Here is a 14,644-nt window from a genome sequence, read left to right as displayed (position 1 = left end):
AAATTCAAACCCGAGGATCATCGACATTTCATCTCAAATGGGTATTTTTTTTAGCTTGAAACGTTGCAGAAGAAAAGTTATAGCGAAAATTCCATGATGGCTTTTTTGGAGCAACGAAACCCTAGAATCCAAAGCTCTAATACCAAATATTATGAAACTAGCTCACAAAAAAGATAGAAAAGATATATCAACGACTTAAAAATCAACCTCTTCGAGGGGGAAACCTCCTTTACATTACACAAATGAACAACTCTTGGACGATACAAATGACATCACCTCCTTTCTATATATAGGAGTCTAAGGGGTCCCAATACAATCAGAGCCTACATAACAATAATATTGTAGGGGCACAACAATAACAATAGTGGGCTTCTATGGGGTATAATAATAACAACATGGGGACTATATGGACACAATAATACAATAAGGGGGTTGCACTAATAACAATAAGGGGTTACACTAGTAGTATAGGGACCTAACAATCTCTTTGAACTTGGATCCAAATTGAAATATACAAAGTCTGAAGATGTACTCTTACGGTTGGACACATTAGATATGGCTTTGTCCCTGAAAAGTAAATTAGATTGGAAAATGTCATGTTGCACCTTGGAGCCGTCAATGATTACTTTGATACAAACCATGTTCTTGAAGCATTCTTGTGAAAAGGTTAGACTCATAGTTGCCTCTTATATCAGCTGGATCATAGCTTTAACATCGTGACTACCACCTTATAAGAATGATATAATGACGGAGATATTGGAGCTGATAGTAGAAACCCTTCAAGTGTTAATCAACATAATGCCTCCTACCTTTCAAAAGGAGCACAAAATTCTAGAATTGATGGTAGAGTTCAGCTTTAGTACATTCATGCTGAATTTGGAGTGTGATGAGTTGATCTTTTAGTTGTTCGAAAACTTTTACACCAGTATTACATCAACTCATTCAGACCATGTCAAGAAATGAATGAAAAATATAGTGTCCCTGTTATCAATAGAGATGTTGACGCATGCAAGATAATTAGATCAAAATTGTTGACCATTTGGGGGAAGGAACTAATGGTATAACCCACCGCCTATGATCTAGTCAAGAATTTGGTCACACAAAACATAAAATTGCTCAGAAGGGTGCTGACTATGAAGGAGTTGAGAAGGATTGATGGAGGAAGCAAGAACAAAACCTACAACAAGAATGAACTAAGGAGGAAAGGACTATGCTTTATCTGTAGGGGACATTGGGCACCTAAACATTCATATCCAGATGGCAGGAAGGAGTCAACAAAGAAATAACAAGAGGAGATTCCTACAGATCATGGGGACTCTTCTACAATTAGATCTATTGATCTTTGGGATGGTGAGCAACAACTTGATATTATTCAGGGAGATTTGCAGGATGAAAAAAATTTAGAAGTGCATGAGGAAATTCTACATAATGGTGTTGATAAGGTATAATCCTATGCAACTGAATCCATAGGTATTGAGGAGAATGTCTATCAATAATATGAGTAGTCAAGTATATATAACAGTCCATCAGTGCATCTATGTTACGCAATTGGAGAAGATGAGCAACATATTGTCTTCATAGATGTGGGAGGTCAGGAAAACTTGAGTGAGGAGAAAATAGGAGAGAAGTGGCATGATGAGCATGATCATCTGGAGGAGCATGACAAACATAATGTGTAGGATGAACCATTCCTAGAGAGTCAGTCAAAGGCTCAAGTTGAAGCTCTGGTCATGGGGCATCTGATGCAAACAGGTACAAAGACATTCAACAGGGGACCAAAATCACCTGTAGAGGACTTTCATGGAAAGGTCATGCATTTCAAGACAAATCTTATGATGTTGAAGCAAATAGTCTAAAAAACCGAGACACTATCTTACAAGAGAACAAAACAATTTAGGAGCTCATAGGGGTATGCGCCAAGTCAACAACTAACTTTTCTAGTGAAGAGGAATGTCTCAAGTCCCTCACAACGCAACCAGAGGAATACAGTTGGGAGTTCCAAATCAACCCTCTACAGGAGTACATAGATAAATCTTGTATCACTACAAACCTGCCTTTATGCATTGGGGAGAGCATGGAATAATTCTCTAAATGGATAATGTTGGGTGACCAAGTGGAGCAATATGAGTTGAGCATCAGGAAACATCAACATGGTATAATTATTCCATGTGGAGGCATTCATGCATTATATCCTCCCCACGAGATGGATTTCCGAGAGATTATGATTTGGAACTCTATTGATGGGATACTCTTAGCCAAGAGAATATTACAACTTGGGCCCTTAAGTAGAGGAAGTGATGGAGGGCTGAGATGGTATCATAACCCATAGTTCCCAAGACATAGGTGGCGTTCGGATCCAGGAGAGTCCATTGGGGGAATTATTAGTCGAAGGATCGTTTGGGATCTGGGTGAATCTATTGAGGGAAGGATTGGTCAGAGGATTGTGTGGGATCCAGGTATTAAAGGATCCATTGAGCATCATTTAGCGTGGAGCTATGGAATAACAAATTGGGTCGTATGGGATCTTGGTATCAATGTATAGATGCTTCCGTTGTGGATAATAGTGGATTTCATAATGGAAAGAAATATTTGGGTGGGAGGATTTGTAATATTCCCTTTTTTTGGATATGGTCAAAATGGACGGAACCTACCCATGGTATTTACTATGATATTTTCCCATGGTATCTACACCTCGTATTTTCCTTCGCTTTCCATGGGAAATAATAAAATAAGGCTTCTAGAGAGTCCATCAGTCCTATAAAAGGGGATAGGGGTTAGGCCTTTAGATAATTCAGAGTTACTTATCTATTTTGTCTTGTCGATAACATGGCGAGGCGAGTTCTAGTTTGATCACGGGATGAAAACCCCGTGGAGACTTTGTCTGGTGGATCCATCTAGGGTCCACGATTGTGCTTCACTCCTTTTTTTTTTTATGAGTAGCCATATATGCCACATGGCAAGAGCTTAAGTTGGCATGCATCTTTTTTTCTACTATTAATATAAACAAAGGGCTGCAACATTCCTAGATTCCATTTGTGTTCCTATTTCTTGTTGAAATCTTTTTATTTACAACACTAAAATGTGCTAGATCTATTGAAATTTGTAAGCTTGAGATATTACAATAATAGGGGCGATCTTACTTCTTTAGAGTTTTAAGAATATTGCAAGGAGGATGGGATTGTCAATCCCAAAGCTACAATTAATATTAAAAAAAATGGTACGGCAGAATGCATGAACATGACTCTTATAAAAAGTGCAAGGAGCATGCTAAAAAATCCAAGTTTGTAGGAAGAGTTGTGGGCATAAGAAGTTAGTACTGCTTGTTATTTGGTGAATCAATCACCATTTTTTGCCATATACTAACTAAATTCCTTCAGAGGTATGGATAGGCCATCCAAGTCATTATTCAAATTTAAATATTTTTGGTTGTGATGTGTATGTTATTATTCGTAAGAAATAATGTTCTAAATTAGACTCCAAATTAAAGAAATACATCGTTTTTATTTTTTATGATGTTTTTAAGGGATAATGGTTGTCGGATTCCACTGCCCACAACATCATCATTAGTAGAGATGTTATATTTCATGAAACTTCTCTTTCTAAATTAGATCATGGAGAAGATATTATAAAACAAGAGCAAGCACCAAATCAATAGATTTAGTTTGAGACAGACCCATCTAAAAATAGATGGAAGCCAGAAGAAGCTTCTAAAGATAAAGAAGTTGTGGATTTTGAAGACAATAAGGAAATTGCTGAAGTTTAGAAACCTACTCTAAGAAGATCTACAAGGGAGAGAAAATATCTGAAAAGGTATGATGAATCTCTGTCATGTACTTCTTTGGTTACTAATATTGAAGAACCTTTTTGTTATCATGAAGTAGTAAATGCGATCAACAGTGATAAATGGAAAACAAATATGAAACGGGAAATCGATGCCTTAGAGAAAAAAATAAGTGAGAACTAGCAGAACTCCTTAAAGATAGGAAGGTTATTAGATGAAAATGAGTCTTCAAATTGAAAAGAAGCATTGATAGTAATATTGAAAGGTATAAGGCCAAACTAGTTGTAAAAAGGTTACTCACAAATGGAACGTATATATTTTCATGAATTTTTTTCGCTAGTTGTTAAACTTGTCTCTCTTCACATTATGTTAGCACTAGTTTCTTTTTTTAACCTCGAGTTAGAGGTTTTAGATGTTAAAAAGACATTCTTCAATTGATTTTTTGAAGAGAATATTTATATGGAACATATAGAATGTTTTCTTCAACATTGCAATGGAATATTTTTTGAAGCTCAAGAAACCATTGTATAGTCTGAAGAAATTTCCTAGGAAATGGTACAAGAAGTATGATGCCTTCATGATGACCCAAAAATTTACTGAAGGTGAGTATGATTAATGTGTGCACTTCAAAAGTTTAAATGGCATATTCATTATCTTAGTGTTTTATGTTCATGATATGCTCATTACAGATAAAATCATGGAGGGGATCAACAAGTTGAAGGCTTAGATATCTAGGATGTTTGGTATGAAGGTTCTAGATGCTACAAAACTAATCCTACACATTAAAATAGACTTAGACAAGAAAAAAGGTAAGCTTAGGTTTTTACAGTAGAAGTATATAGAGAAAATACTTGAGAATTTTATGATGAAAAATGTGAAATTGGTTAACATACCTTTTGCTTCCCATTTTAAGCTTTCTTCTATCTTATGTCCTAGAAATGAAGAAGAAAAGGAGTATATGTCTCATGCACCACATTCTAATGCAGTAGGAAGCATGATGTATGTGATGGTTTATACTAGACTTGATATTTCACACATAGTGGGACTTTTCAAGAGGTTCATGGAAAATCTAAGAAAAGATCTTTGGGATGCAGTGAAATGGGTGCTTCGGTATCTTACAGGCTTCAATTATTATTGTATCAAATTTAATGGTTCTAGAGATTAAGTATGAAGATATGTTGGCTTAGATTTTGCAGGTGATTTGGATAGGGGGAGGTTCAGTTCAGAATATGTTTTTACTCTTGCAAGGGAATCCATTAGTTGCATGTTGAAGATTAAAGAAAAATATTATCCACCACATAGGTAGAATACATTTCTATCTCAAATGCTTGCATATGGGCAATTTGGTTAAAGGGGCTTCTAGGTGAACATGGAAGAAAGCAGAGTGTCGTATTTGTATTCTACGATAGTCAAACTGTATTGCATTTGGATTCAAATACAATTTACCATTGAAATAGAAAACATATTGATATGAAGCTACATTTTGTAATATAGGTTATCGATGGAGGGGGAGTGGATCTCTAAAAGGTCCACAGTCGAGAAAGCAATGCATACATATTTACAAAACTAGTTGTTATCACCTGGATTGCACCTCAGGCTGAAGGAAGGCAATGCCAGGGTAACCACAAACCACACTTATCCAAGTAGCTAGCCTTACTAGGTCAGGAGAGGGCTCTCTCCGTAAGGATCTCAGACAAGATGATTGGATCAAGAAAATGATATTAGGCTAGGTACAATAGCACAAGGTTTGATTTGATTTTGAAGGGTTTTGTTGGATCTGGAGGAGCCAAATAGTTACGGCAAAGAAATTAGGTCAAAATTGCAGGGTGTTCGATGGGGCAAGGTAGGTACAAGGCTCAACACTCTAGGGTTTCATGGGTGAGGTGATTCAAGACAAGTTAGGAGCTATAAAGAGCATGTAAGCAACATGGATTCTTTGTAAACTGAAGAAAACATAGACTAAATATTTTCCCAAAACAGATAAAAAATATTATGGGTTCCGCCTATCAACTTGAAAACATCCACTTTAAAGCAATGAAATGATTGATGAAGTATAATTTTTTTTTTAACATATGATCACAATAGAGAAAACTGAACTGAACATCATACCACATGGATCCCAAAGAAATAGTTGCAACTTTTCATTAATCTCCTACTGAAAACGGATACAAAATGATGTCTACTAAAAGCATAAGCATCCAACTGAGTCCAACCCTTTACAATGAGAAAGAAAAAGAAGATATAGACATTAATTCAATCTCCTCCCATCCTCACGGTTCAAATCCCTAAGATGAGGAACTAATCCATCAAAAACTGAACAACAAACTGCAATCTAGGCAACCTAACAACTTGCCTCTAAAAGGGAGGAAACTGATTCATTTGTCCTTAAGATATCTTTTGGTCTAATGAATCTACCTTCCAGTAACTACTATGCATCCTATTTACATGCCTAGTCACCATTTACATCAGTAATAACATCATCCATGAGAGAAAACCCCAAATTACAATGATGGAACAGTGAAGTGAAAATTCAGCATAAAATTGTCCTATGCGCAGCGCCCAAGCTCTATGCGCAACACTTTTTGAAGGACCATTTTGGAGGTCTTCACGGTGTCCAAATTGAGCTCATGATAGCTCATTAGAAATCCTATCCTGTCTACTTTCCAAATCTGCCTTTAGTTTCCCATTTGGAGTTGATTTGACCCCTCAAAAACTGATTCTTCCAAGACTGCTTCTGTGCGTAGCGCCATGGGCAGAAAGGTCATTTTTTGGGTATTTTTTGACCTTTTGGTTGACCAGTTTTGCTCCAAAATCTTAGCAAATGCATAGGGTTCATGTACTCATCATTGTGAATAAAAAAATGTTGACCATTTCCTGTTTGGATGCCCCTAGGAAAAGCGCAGTGCCAGTGGCGCTGCACATAGAGCCAATTTTTTTGAGTCAAAAATTTCAAAATTCTTCAAAAAGGAAAAAATTCTCAAAACTTACTCAATATTTGTGGAGAAAACCACCATCAAGTGCCTGGATTATCCAAGGAAGCTTCAGCAAGCAACCTAAGCCTATCACCCTCCTTTTTGCCTTTGAGTGCTTATTTTAGGCTTGTCTTAATTTGCTTAACTCTTATGTTGCAAATGTTGTTCCAGGTCCTATAATGGTGAGCCATGTGCCTAATGATTTGATTGTCCCTATTGGCCCTTTGTAGCAGCTTCTTCAAATGCAAATTGACCCTGTCAAGCCATGTTTCTCTATCCTCCTCAATCTCCTTTTCAAGCCTTTGTTTTGTAGAAAAGGTGGCTGGGGTTTCTTCCTCTTGCATTAGTGACTTGCCTTTGTCACCTTGCCTCTTTACTTTGGGAAGTTCCAGCTCCATGAGGACATGTTTGTCACTTAGGTTCTTGTTCTCTTGCTCAAGGTATGAAATGACATACTTAGCTCTCACCAAGTTGTTCATCAGTGCTTGTATTTGTGCATCTTTTTCCCTTATGGTTATATTTTCATTTGTTGCCTCATCGTGAGCCTCCAAGTCGACTATCTCAATGCCATGATGAATGTATGGCTGTTTTGATCCATCATGTTCCATCAAATCAAATTCGCTTTCCCCTTCATCATTGAGGCTTTCCTCCAGCATCTTTTCTTTCCCTTTATGCACCTGCTACACCTGTTTTACCTGTTGTGTTGATGAAGAAGGAAAAGCCCCTTCCACAGTTTGTGGAGCAAGTATTTGCCTATGAGCTAATGAAGAAGGCAAGGCCCCTTCCACATCAAGTGGAGTAAACACTTTCCTATCCACTGCAAACAACTTTCTAGCCCCTCTCTGATATGTTTTGTAGGTTTCTGGCTTCTCAACAACTTTAGTCTCTTTAGCCTTCTCACTTTTCTTTACTTTGGCACTGCTGGAAGGCCTTTCTACTTCTTGGGGCACCAGTGGAGGAATTTGAGGACCATTGAAGATGTCATTGGCAATAAATGTATCCCAGGAGATGTTGAGGAGGTTGAGATGATGTAACACAATCATCTTAATCAAGGAATAGTGATAAATACTATTCATCTACTCGGGGTATGGCTTTTTCAGTACAATGTAGGTGATCTTCTCAATGTTCCTGAATAAGAAATATGGCATGTTCATCATTTTCACTCTTGCGAAGTGCATAAGAAGCCTAATATGATAGGTGTACAATTTGGAAAATCTGCCCATGCATGTAAAATACTTCATAATGATCCTCATCATAGGGGCATACTTGTCGTCAAGGAACCTGAAAGGAAAGGTCCTCTTCTTTTCATTCCTGTACCTGGGTTTAATGTATGGCTCATAGTAGCGCTCATCCAAATCTTGTGCTTTATACCATTTTTACCCCACATTCAGAATCCTTGTGGCATCAAAAATGATGGAGGATGAAACTGTAAATGTCACCCCGACAAGAGTTACCTTGTTATCACACAGATTGGCTACAAAAAGCCTGGTCAGCTCAGGATGATGTTGAACTCTTTGTACCTGCTCACAAAACTCATAACACCCTAGATGCCTAAAAAAAGAGACAATTATATGAGAATCTTGTAACTCTCTGATGTTTGATGGTTCCTCTATCATAATTCTGCCTCCCTTATGTGGTCTTCTTTGATGTCGAGGTTCATCTCCCATGCTTTCACTACCACTGTTTTCCTCCTCCTCATAATCTCTATCCTCTTTATCCATGTCTTTTGAATTTGAAACTTTAGAAACCCTAGAGAAGGTAATCAAGAAGTGAGTTATGGTGAATAGGGATAGGGGAAGGGAATAGGAGTTTGTGCGATGTAGGATGAGATATGTATGATGTGAGAGTGAGACGGAGGGTATTTTTTGGTAGGGACTATTTAGTAAATAGGGGTTTGAGGATTTTTTTTGGGGGATTAGGGTATAGGGGATAGGTGTAGGGATTTTGTTTAGGGGATTAGGGTATAGGGGATAGGTGGTGGGATTTGACAACAGAATGTGGGAATAAGGGATATGATAAGCAGGGAGGGTTTTCAGACAACCTAGGGTTTGGAAATTTAAATAGCAAACAAACTTCAAAGTTGTGAAATGAGTGTTGGGAGGATGGTTCAAGCAGTGTACTTACTTGCTTAGAGGCTCTGGGTAGCAAAAGAGCGATTTAAATGGTTGTTAGGGCAGTCTTCGTGTTTGCTGGCCCTATGCGCAGCGCCTTGTACAGGTGTGCAGCGCTCTGGTTGTATGCGCAGCGCCGTGCAAAAATGCACTGGCAGACAGGCTCTATGTGCAGCGTTATGTCTGTATGCGCAGCGCTCCCTACTCTATGCACAAAGCCTCCACAATCAAGGGTTTGACTGAAAAACCAAATATAAATACCAAATACAATTATTATTGAATAAAGTAAGAATTTATGTTACACAACAAAGGGAAAAGATAAGTAAATGTGTATTTTTTTGTGTCTACCTGATAAATTTCATTAAAATGGAAAGAGTGTTGTAGAGTGAGAAATTAGTATGAATTTATTAAATGGATTAAGTTGGTAAAAATACTAACCGATTGTTTCTGGTATACCCCTACCTATATGGAAACAAGGAGTGCAAGCAATTTTTTGACAAATCAACTGAGTATTAACACATGTTATAACTAAGTGAACCATACTCTATGAAAGTTTGCATATTGAGTAGACGAAGAAGATAAAAATTTATGGAACCAAGAAGAACACTACATACATGTATAGATATGTAAAATTAAAACTATATAGTTACCTATCTTACTCTGTTAAAGAGTTAGTAACAAAAAATATATATGTTTAGACATACACTAGAATGATTACATATGAAATTATACCTAACAAGTATGAAATTACCTATATGTTGGCTATCTATTAGTATTGTATGATGCACTATATGCTAATGGAGTGGTCGATGTTGTGCATGCCATGAAACTTAGTCTATAAAGATAACACTTTGTCATACTATTAATATTGTAAAATATTTTTAACTTGCACAAAACTACTTCTAGTGCATAACTTGTAGGATTGATATGTATAGATGCCTTATATTAGATATGTACTACATTCTGTCTAGGAGGAAAGTAGGAAAATACTTAAGGGGGTAATCTTGTTATTAAAATATGTAGTACTCATATGTTATGCTAAATAATCTTCGAGAGTACTTATAAAACATTATGGGTACATGTAGTCTCTCACTACCTCTTTGTACGTAGCATGTTTAGAAAGGTCTCTTAAGAATTGGATTTTGATTGGATGGTTTAGAAATAAGAAAGAACTAAGGGAATAAAAGGTGGTGGGAATGTTACAGTTAAAATAAAAAGTTATTGATTTGAATGTAAGAGTAATATTGCATGTCTATGACTAAGGAACAATAAGAAGTAAGCCACAAAATGGACAAAACTTACAAAAATGTTGTGAAACCTAGAGAGTTTCTAAAATACAACATAGATAATATAACTATTAGTAGAATTAAGTGGAAGATGTTGAGAAAAAATATGGAATTAAAATGATTTACAAGATTGTGTGGATATGTGCTCAAGAGTTCCATTCAAAGAACAATTGCACCATATAAATTAAGAAGGATTGGAAAGATTCATCGTAATAATCTTGTCTGACATTTAATATCAAAAAAATGAAATATGTTTACATACATAATGGAAATAAACGAGCTTGGGCAATGATAACTTATCTTTGAGAAAAGAAGTCATATATATATGCCTCTGAATTGTGTTACAATGAGGCTCAAGGGCCTTTCTATTATTGAAAAACAAAGGAAAGCCTTAATAACTAAAACCCTAACCCTAGGAGATTGGATGGCAAGAGTTTGTGGGCCCCATTGGGGTTAGTTGGACAACCAACTTCCGAGGGTTGTAACTTGGTCATATGATCTCCATTTTGCGCCTATGATACCTTTTTAGAAAGGTCTCTTTGAGTACTATAATATTTGTGGTAGACCCCTACATATGGCTATAATCCTACTGCAGACATCAAAAAATTTCGTTTAGGGGGTCAAAACAACTCTGGAATTTCACGACCTGGAAAATTGCTAAAAATAGTAAATTGTGCTATAATAAAGGAAAATGATGAAACTAGCTGAAGGTCCAGGGGGAGTAGCTGGGTTGGCATCAATATCCACCTACATCATGGACCTTGATATAAGCTAGAAGCCCTAGTTTTAGGAACATTAGTTCTTATGTTTGTGTGTTTAAGAGGTCAAGTTGTATGATTGACTTCTAAATACATCGATGGATAGCTAAAATCTAAGTATCCAATAGACAGATGTTATCCCTAGAATGAATCAGTTACTTCACAACCTTTTTGGCAGAAGCTCTGACAAGCTGAGTAGGTCAATATTGTCATTTCTACAAGTATGTCAATGATGGTCAGAAGTAGTTATATTTTAAATGGGTCAAGTGGTAGCTCGAAGTTGATGGTGAAGAAAGAATGTTTTCTATGAGATTAGAAAGTGGGTGAAAGTGCTAATGATGACCAGATCAAACATTCATCAATGTTGTAGTTTCAATATTGTAATTTGTTTTTTTTATATTTGTAATGTACGCATTAAGGGAGGGGATTAGAATTAATTCTTGTAGGTGTGTTACAAGTTGTGATTATGAGATTCTAGGTTACTGTCTTTAGCTAATTAGTTCCACTTTTCTAGGATATACATTGCTAGAAATTTGTAATCTATAACCTGTATGTAGCCTGTACTTGTCTATGAAATACAATGTGATTTCTATTTCTTGTGTGAAAAATGCTCACTCTCTCATTTTTCTAAGTGAAACAACAGAGGAAAAGTGGTATATTGTACCTTGGACCTTTTCTTTGATTAAACTTAGACGAAGCAATCTCTTATGTGATAAAAATACAAGATCAAGGGATAGTAAAAGCTAACTTTCTCATTATGGATCTCTCTTCTTCTTAACTAGAAGAAAGCACTTCACCATTTCAATAAATAACATGGATGGAAAAACTATGCTCCCTTGATTTTCTTTGGATACCTAATGGCATTAGTGGGATTGCTTACTCCAATACAATTAAGGGATTTTGTTGTCGGTTTTTACTTGACATGATCACAATCACCCATCATGGAATTGTGTGGTTTGTTTTTCACCGACATGACCATCTCTCATAAAATTTGAGCACAGTTGAATGGAGATTGGAATCTTCATAGAATTGTGTGGTGTGTTTTTCACTCACATGCTCATCTCTCATGAAATTTTCACTCAGTTGGATGGAGATTAGACCCAAAAAGAGACCAAATGTTCTACCCTAACTTTTTGACACCTATAGTCAAATACCTTCTAGCTTCTATAATTCTGCTTGCGCCTATAGAGAAGAAGAAATGAGGCATTGAGAATCACAAGGCTTAAAAATTTATAGCAACATGAGAGAGAGGGAAACATCGTTTTTCTTGTCCCCCTCATGTTAACCAATGAAAATGATAAGACTATGAACGTTAATTGGAATTGAATATATTATTCATAACAATTTGAGTATAATTAGATTGCAAATTTTGAAATATTTAAAAATTTAATTAAATTTGAACAAAATTAAATAAAATTGATTTCATTCATATTTATCAACTTTTCAAAATATGAAAAAAATTAAACAAATCGATTTCACTCATATTTATCAAATTTCCAAAATATTCCAAAACCTGCTGCATAAAAAAATTCCAAAACCAACTTTTTTATTAAATTCTATTCTTCATTGAATTCTATTCGCACATAAATTATCCTTGTAAATACTTCTGTATTATTCTATTCACACACAAATCATCCTGGTAAACACTTCACAATTAACGTCTTTGTAAATACTTCAGAATACAGTGCAGGTAATGGATGTCACAACCGTAAATCTTAACTATCCAATTAACCTATCATCTTAACCTATCTGTTAATTTATCATTCTCTGATTCTCATTTCCAATTTTGTGTAACCACTTACACAGTTAAATGCCATATTGATCCAAAAACAGATTCAGGCAATTTAACTCGACCACGGCGTCCTTAGCCACGATGTTCCTATGCTCTAGATGCTGGAGTTTCGGAAAATGATATGTTCTGTCGACAGTTATAGTAGTTGTAATTAGAAAGTTTCAAAAATGTGTAGGGCAATGCTTTTTTTTTGTTTTGACACGTAAGGATACCTTCAAACTTGCAGTACTATAATTTTGAAGATGCATCTCAACGAAATAATGATTGTTATCTTTTGAATGCTTCACTCATAAGAGTACACATACAAATGAAATGGGTGGAAGATGTTGATATTTTTAATGATGGTTATCTTTTGGATGCTTCACTGATAAAGTGAAAGCATACACCTGAAGTGAATTGAAGATAGTGACATTTTAATATTATATTTGGATAAAAATGAATTTGTATTCATTTTATATTTATGAGGTGTGTTGAGTTTTTACTTATTATATCATATCTCAATCAACTAGTGCAAATTATTTATATGGATGGATGAGAATGTGCATATTTTATCATTTTTGAGGATTCACCCAAAAAAAAAATGAAGATATAACATTTAAGAATATAATAGAGTTGCATAATAACATGCTTCTCGGTGCAATAAATCTGAGATGAATACGTTTATATATACAATATTTTCTTCGTACCTTATGTAGAGTGCTTCCATCTAAACTTCATGCTGCAAACATTAGAAGTAACAAACATATTTATTCATTTTAACAGTAATTTTCTTTCATGTTTTCTCAGTTGGTCACTAATAGCAGGACGATTATCAGGGCGAACTGGTCATGAGATCAAGAATTATTGGAACACTCGTATATGCAAAATGCTTGCGGATGGAATCATGAACGATGAAAGCGTAGGGAAAGTTTCAAACAAAACGACATTTGAAATTAATTATCGACAAACAACAGTTAGACGGCATCAAGATTTGGTTACAAAAGTTAGTTATATTTTTTTAATGATTTCTTAATTGATTAAAGAAAATGTCATATCAACATTTATCATACTCTCCATATGGTATTGATAAACCATGATATTGTAACAAAAGCTATTTACAAATTAAGTTTCATGGTACAATGATGGTGAATCTCCATGGCTAATAATATTATTACATGTTTTTTAAAATATATATATGTTTAACTCATTGATGTTTATCATGGATTGATGCCTATAGGCATTTACTAGTCATTTAATTTATACAACTACACTAGTTAAGAAAATATGAACAAATAAAAAAAATATATTTAAAAGAGAAATGAACATATGAAAGATGAAATATTGTTGATAGTTTTTTGGAGTGAATTTTGTAGGTTAGTTTCAAACATCCAACATATCGCCTAGACACCCTACCCATTGTCAAAGACAAATAAAACTAAAGGAATGAAATGAGTTAGAGAAGAGAGGAATTTAAAGCCAATGCTAAAGGTGACCATGGGGTTAGCCATTAGAAAAAAAAACAAAGGCAGGCAAAGGCAGGCAAGAAAACTAAAGGAATGAAATGAGTTAGAGAAGAGAGGAATTTAAAGCCAATGCTAAAGGTGACCATGGGGTTAGCCATTAGAAAAAAAACAAAGGCAGGCAAAGGCAGGCAAGAGGGGGATTATTAAAGTGGTCAAACATTTGAACTGGTATACAAAATAATAATAAATTATATGTTTGAAACAAAATACAAATTAATATAATTAATTACATACCTTTTAAATAAGAGAAAAAATATTATTATGATGAAAGAATATAAAGAAAATAAAGTTATAATACTAATTTTTTTTAATAAATAAATAAAATAAAAAATTCTCGTAAAATAAGAATTAGAGTGAATATCTAAGTAAAGAAAAGGAGAAAAGGGTGGGGGGAGGAGAGGTGTCAAAATAAAAGTTTTCATATTATTTATATAGATTATGA

General features: G+C 35.1%; 1 protein-coding gene across 1 annotated transcript in view; it reads left to right on the top strand.

The window, feature by feature from the left end:
* The window catches only part of LOC149138615 (transcription factor MYB123-like), a 90,471-nt gene that overhangs the window by 57,114 nt on the left and 18,713 nt on the right, over window positions 1-14,644 (top strand). Inside the window, exon 3 of the mRNA XM_089450415.1 lies at window positions 13,487-13,682. Coding sequence (XP_089306541.1) covers window positions 13,487-13,682 — 196 coding nt within the window. The remainder of the gene's footprint in view (window positions 1-13,486; window positions 13,683-14,644) is intronic.

Source organism: Pinus tabuliformis, chromosome X (genome assembly GCF_031772625.1).
Source record: "Pinus tabuliformis cultivar Carrire ecotype Pingquan chromosome X, CPIR1, whole genome shotgun sequence".
NCBI classification, from domain to species: Eukaryota; Viridiplantae; Streptophyta; class Pinopsida; order Pinales; family Pinaceae; genus Pinus; species Pinus tabuliformis.
This window is presented reverse-complemented; position numbering and strand designations above follow the sequence as displayed.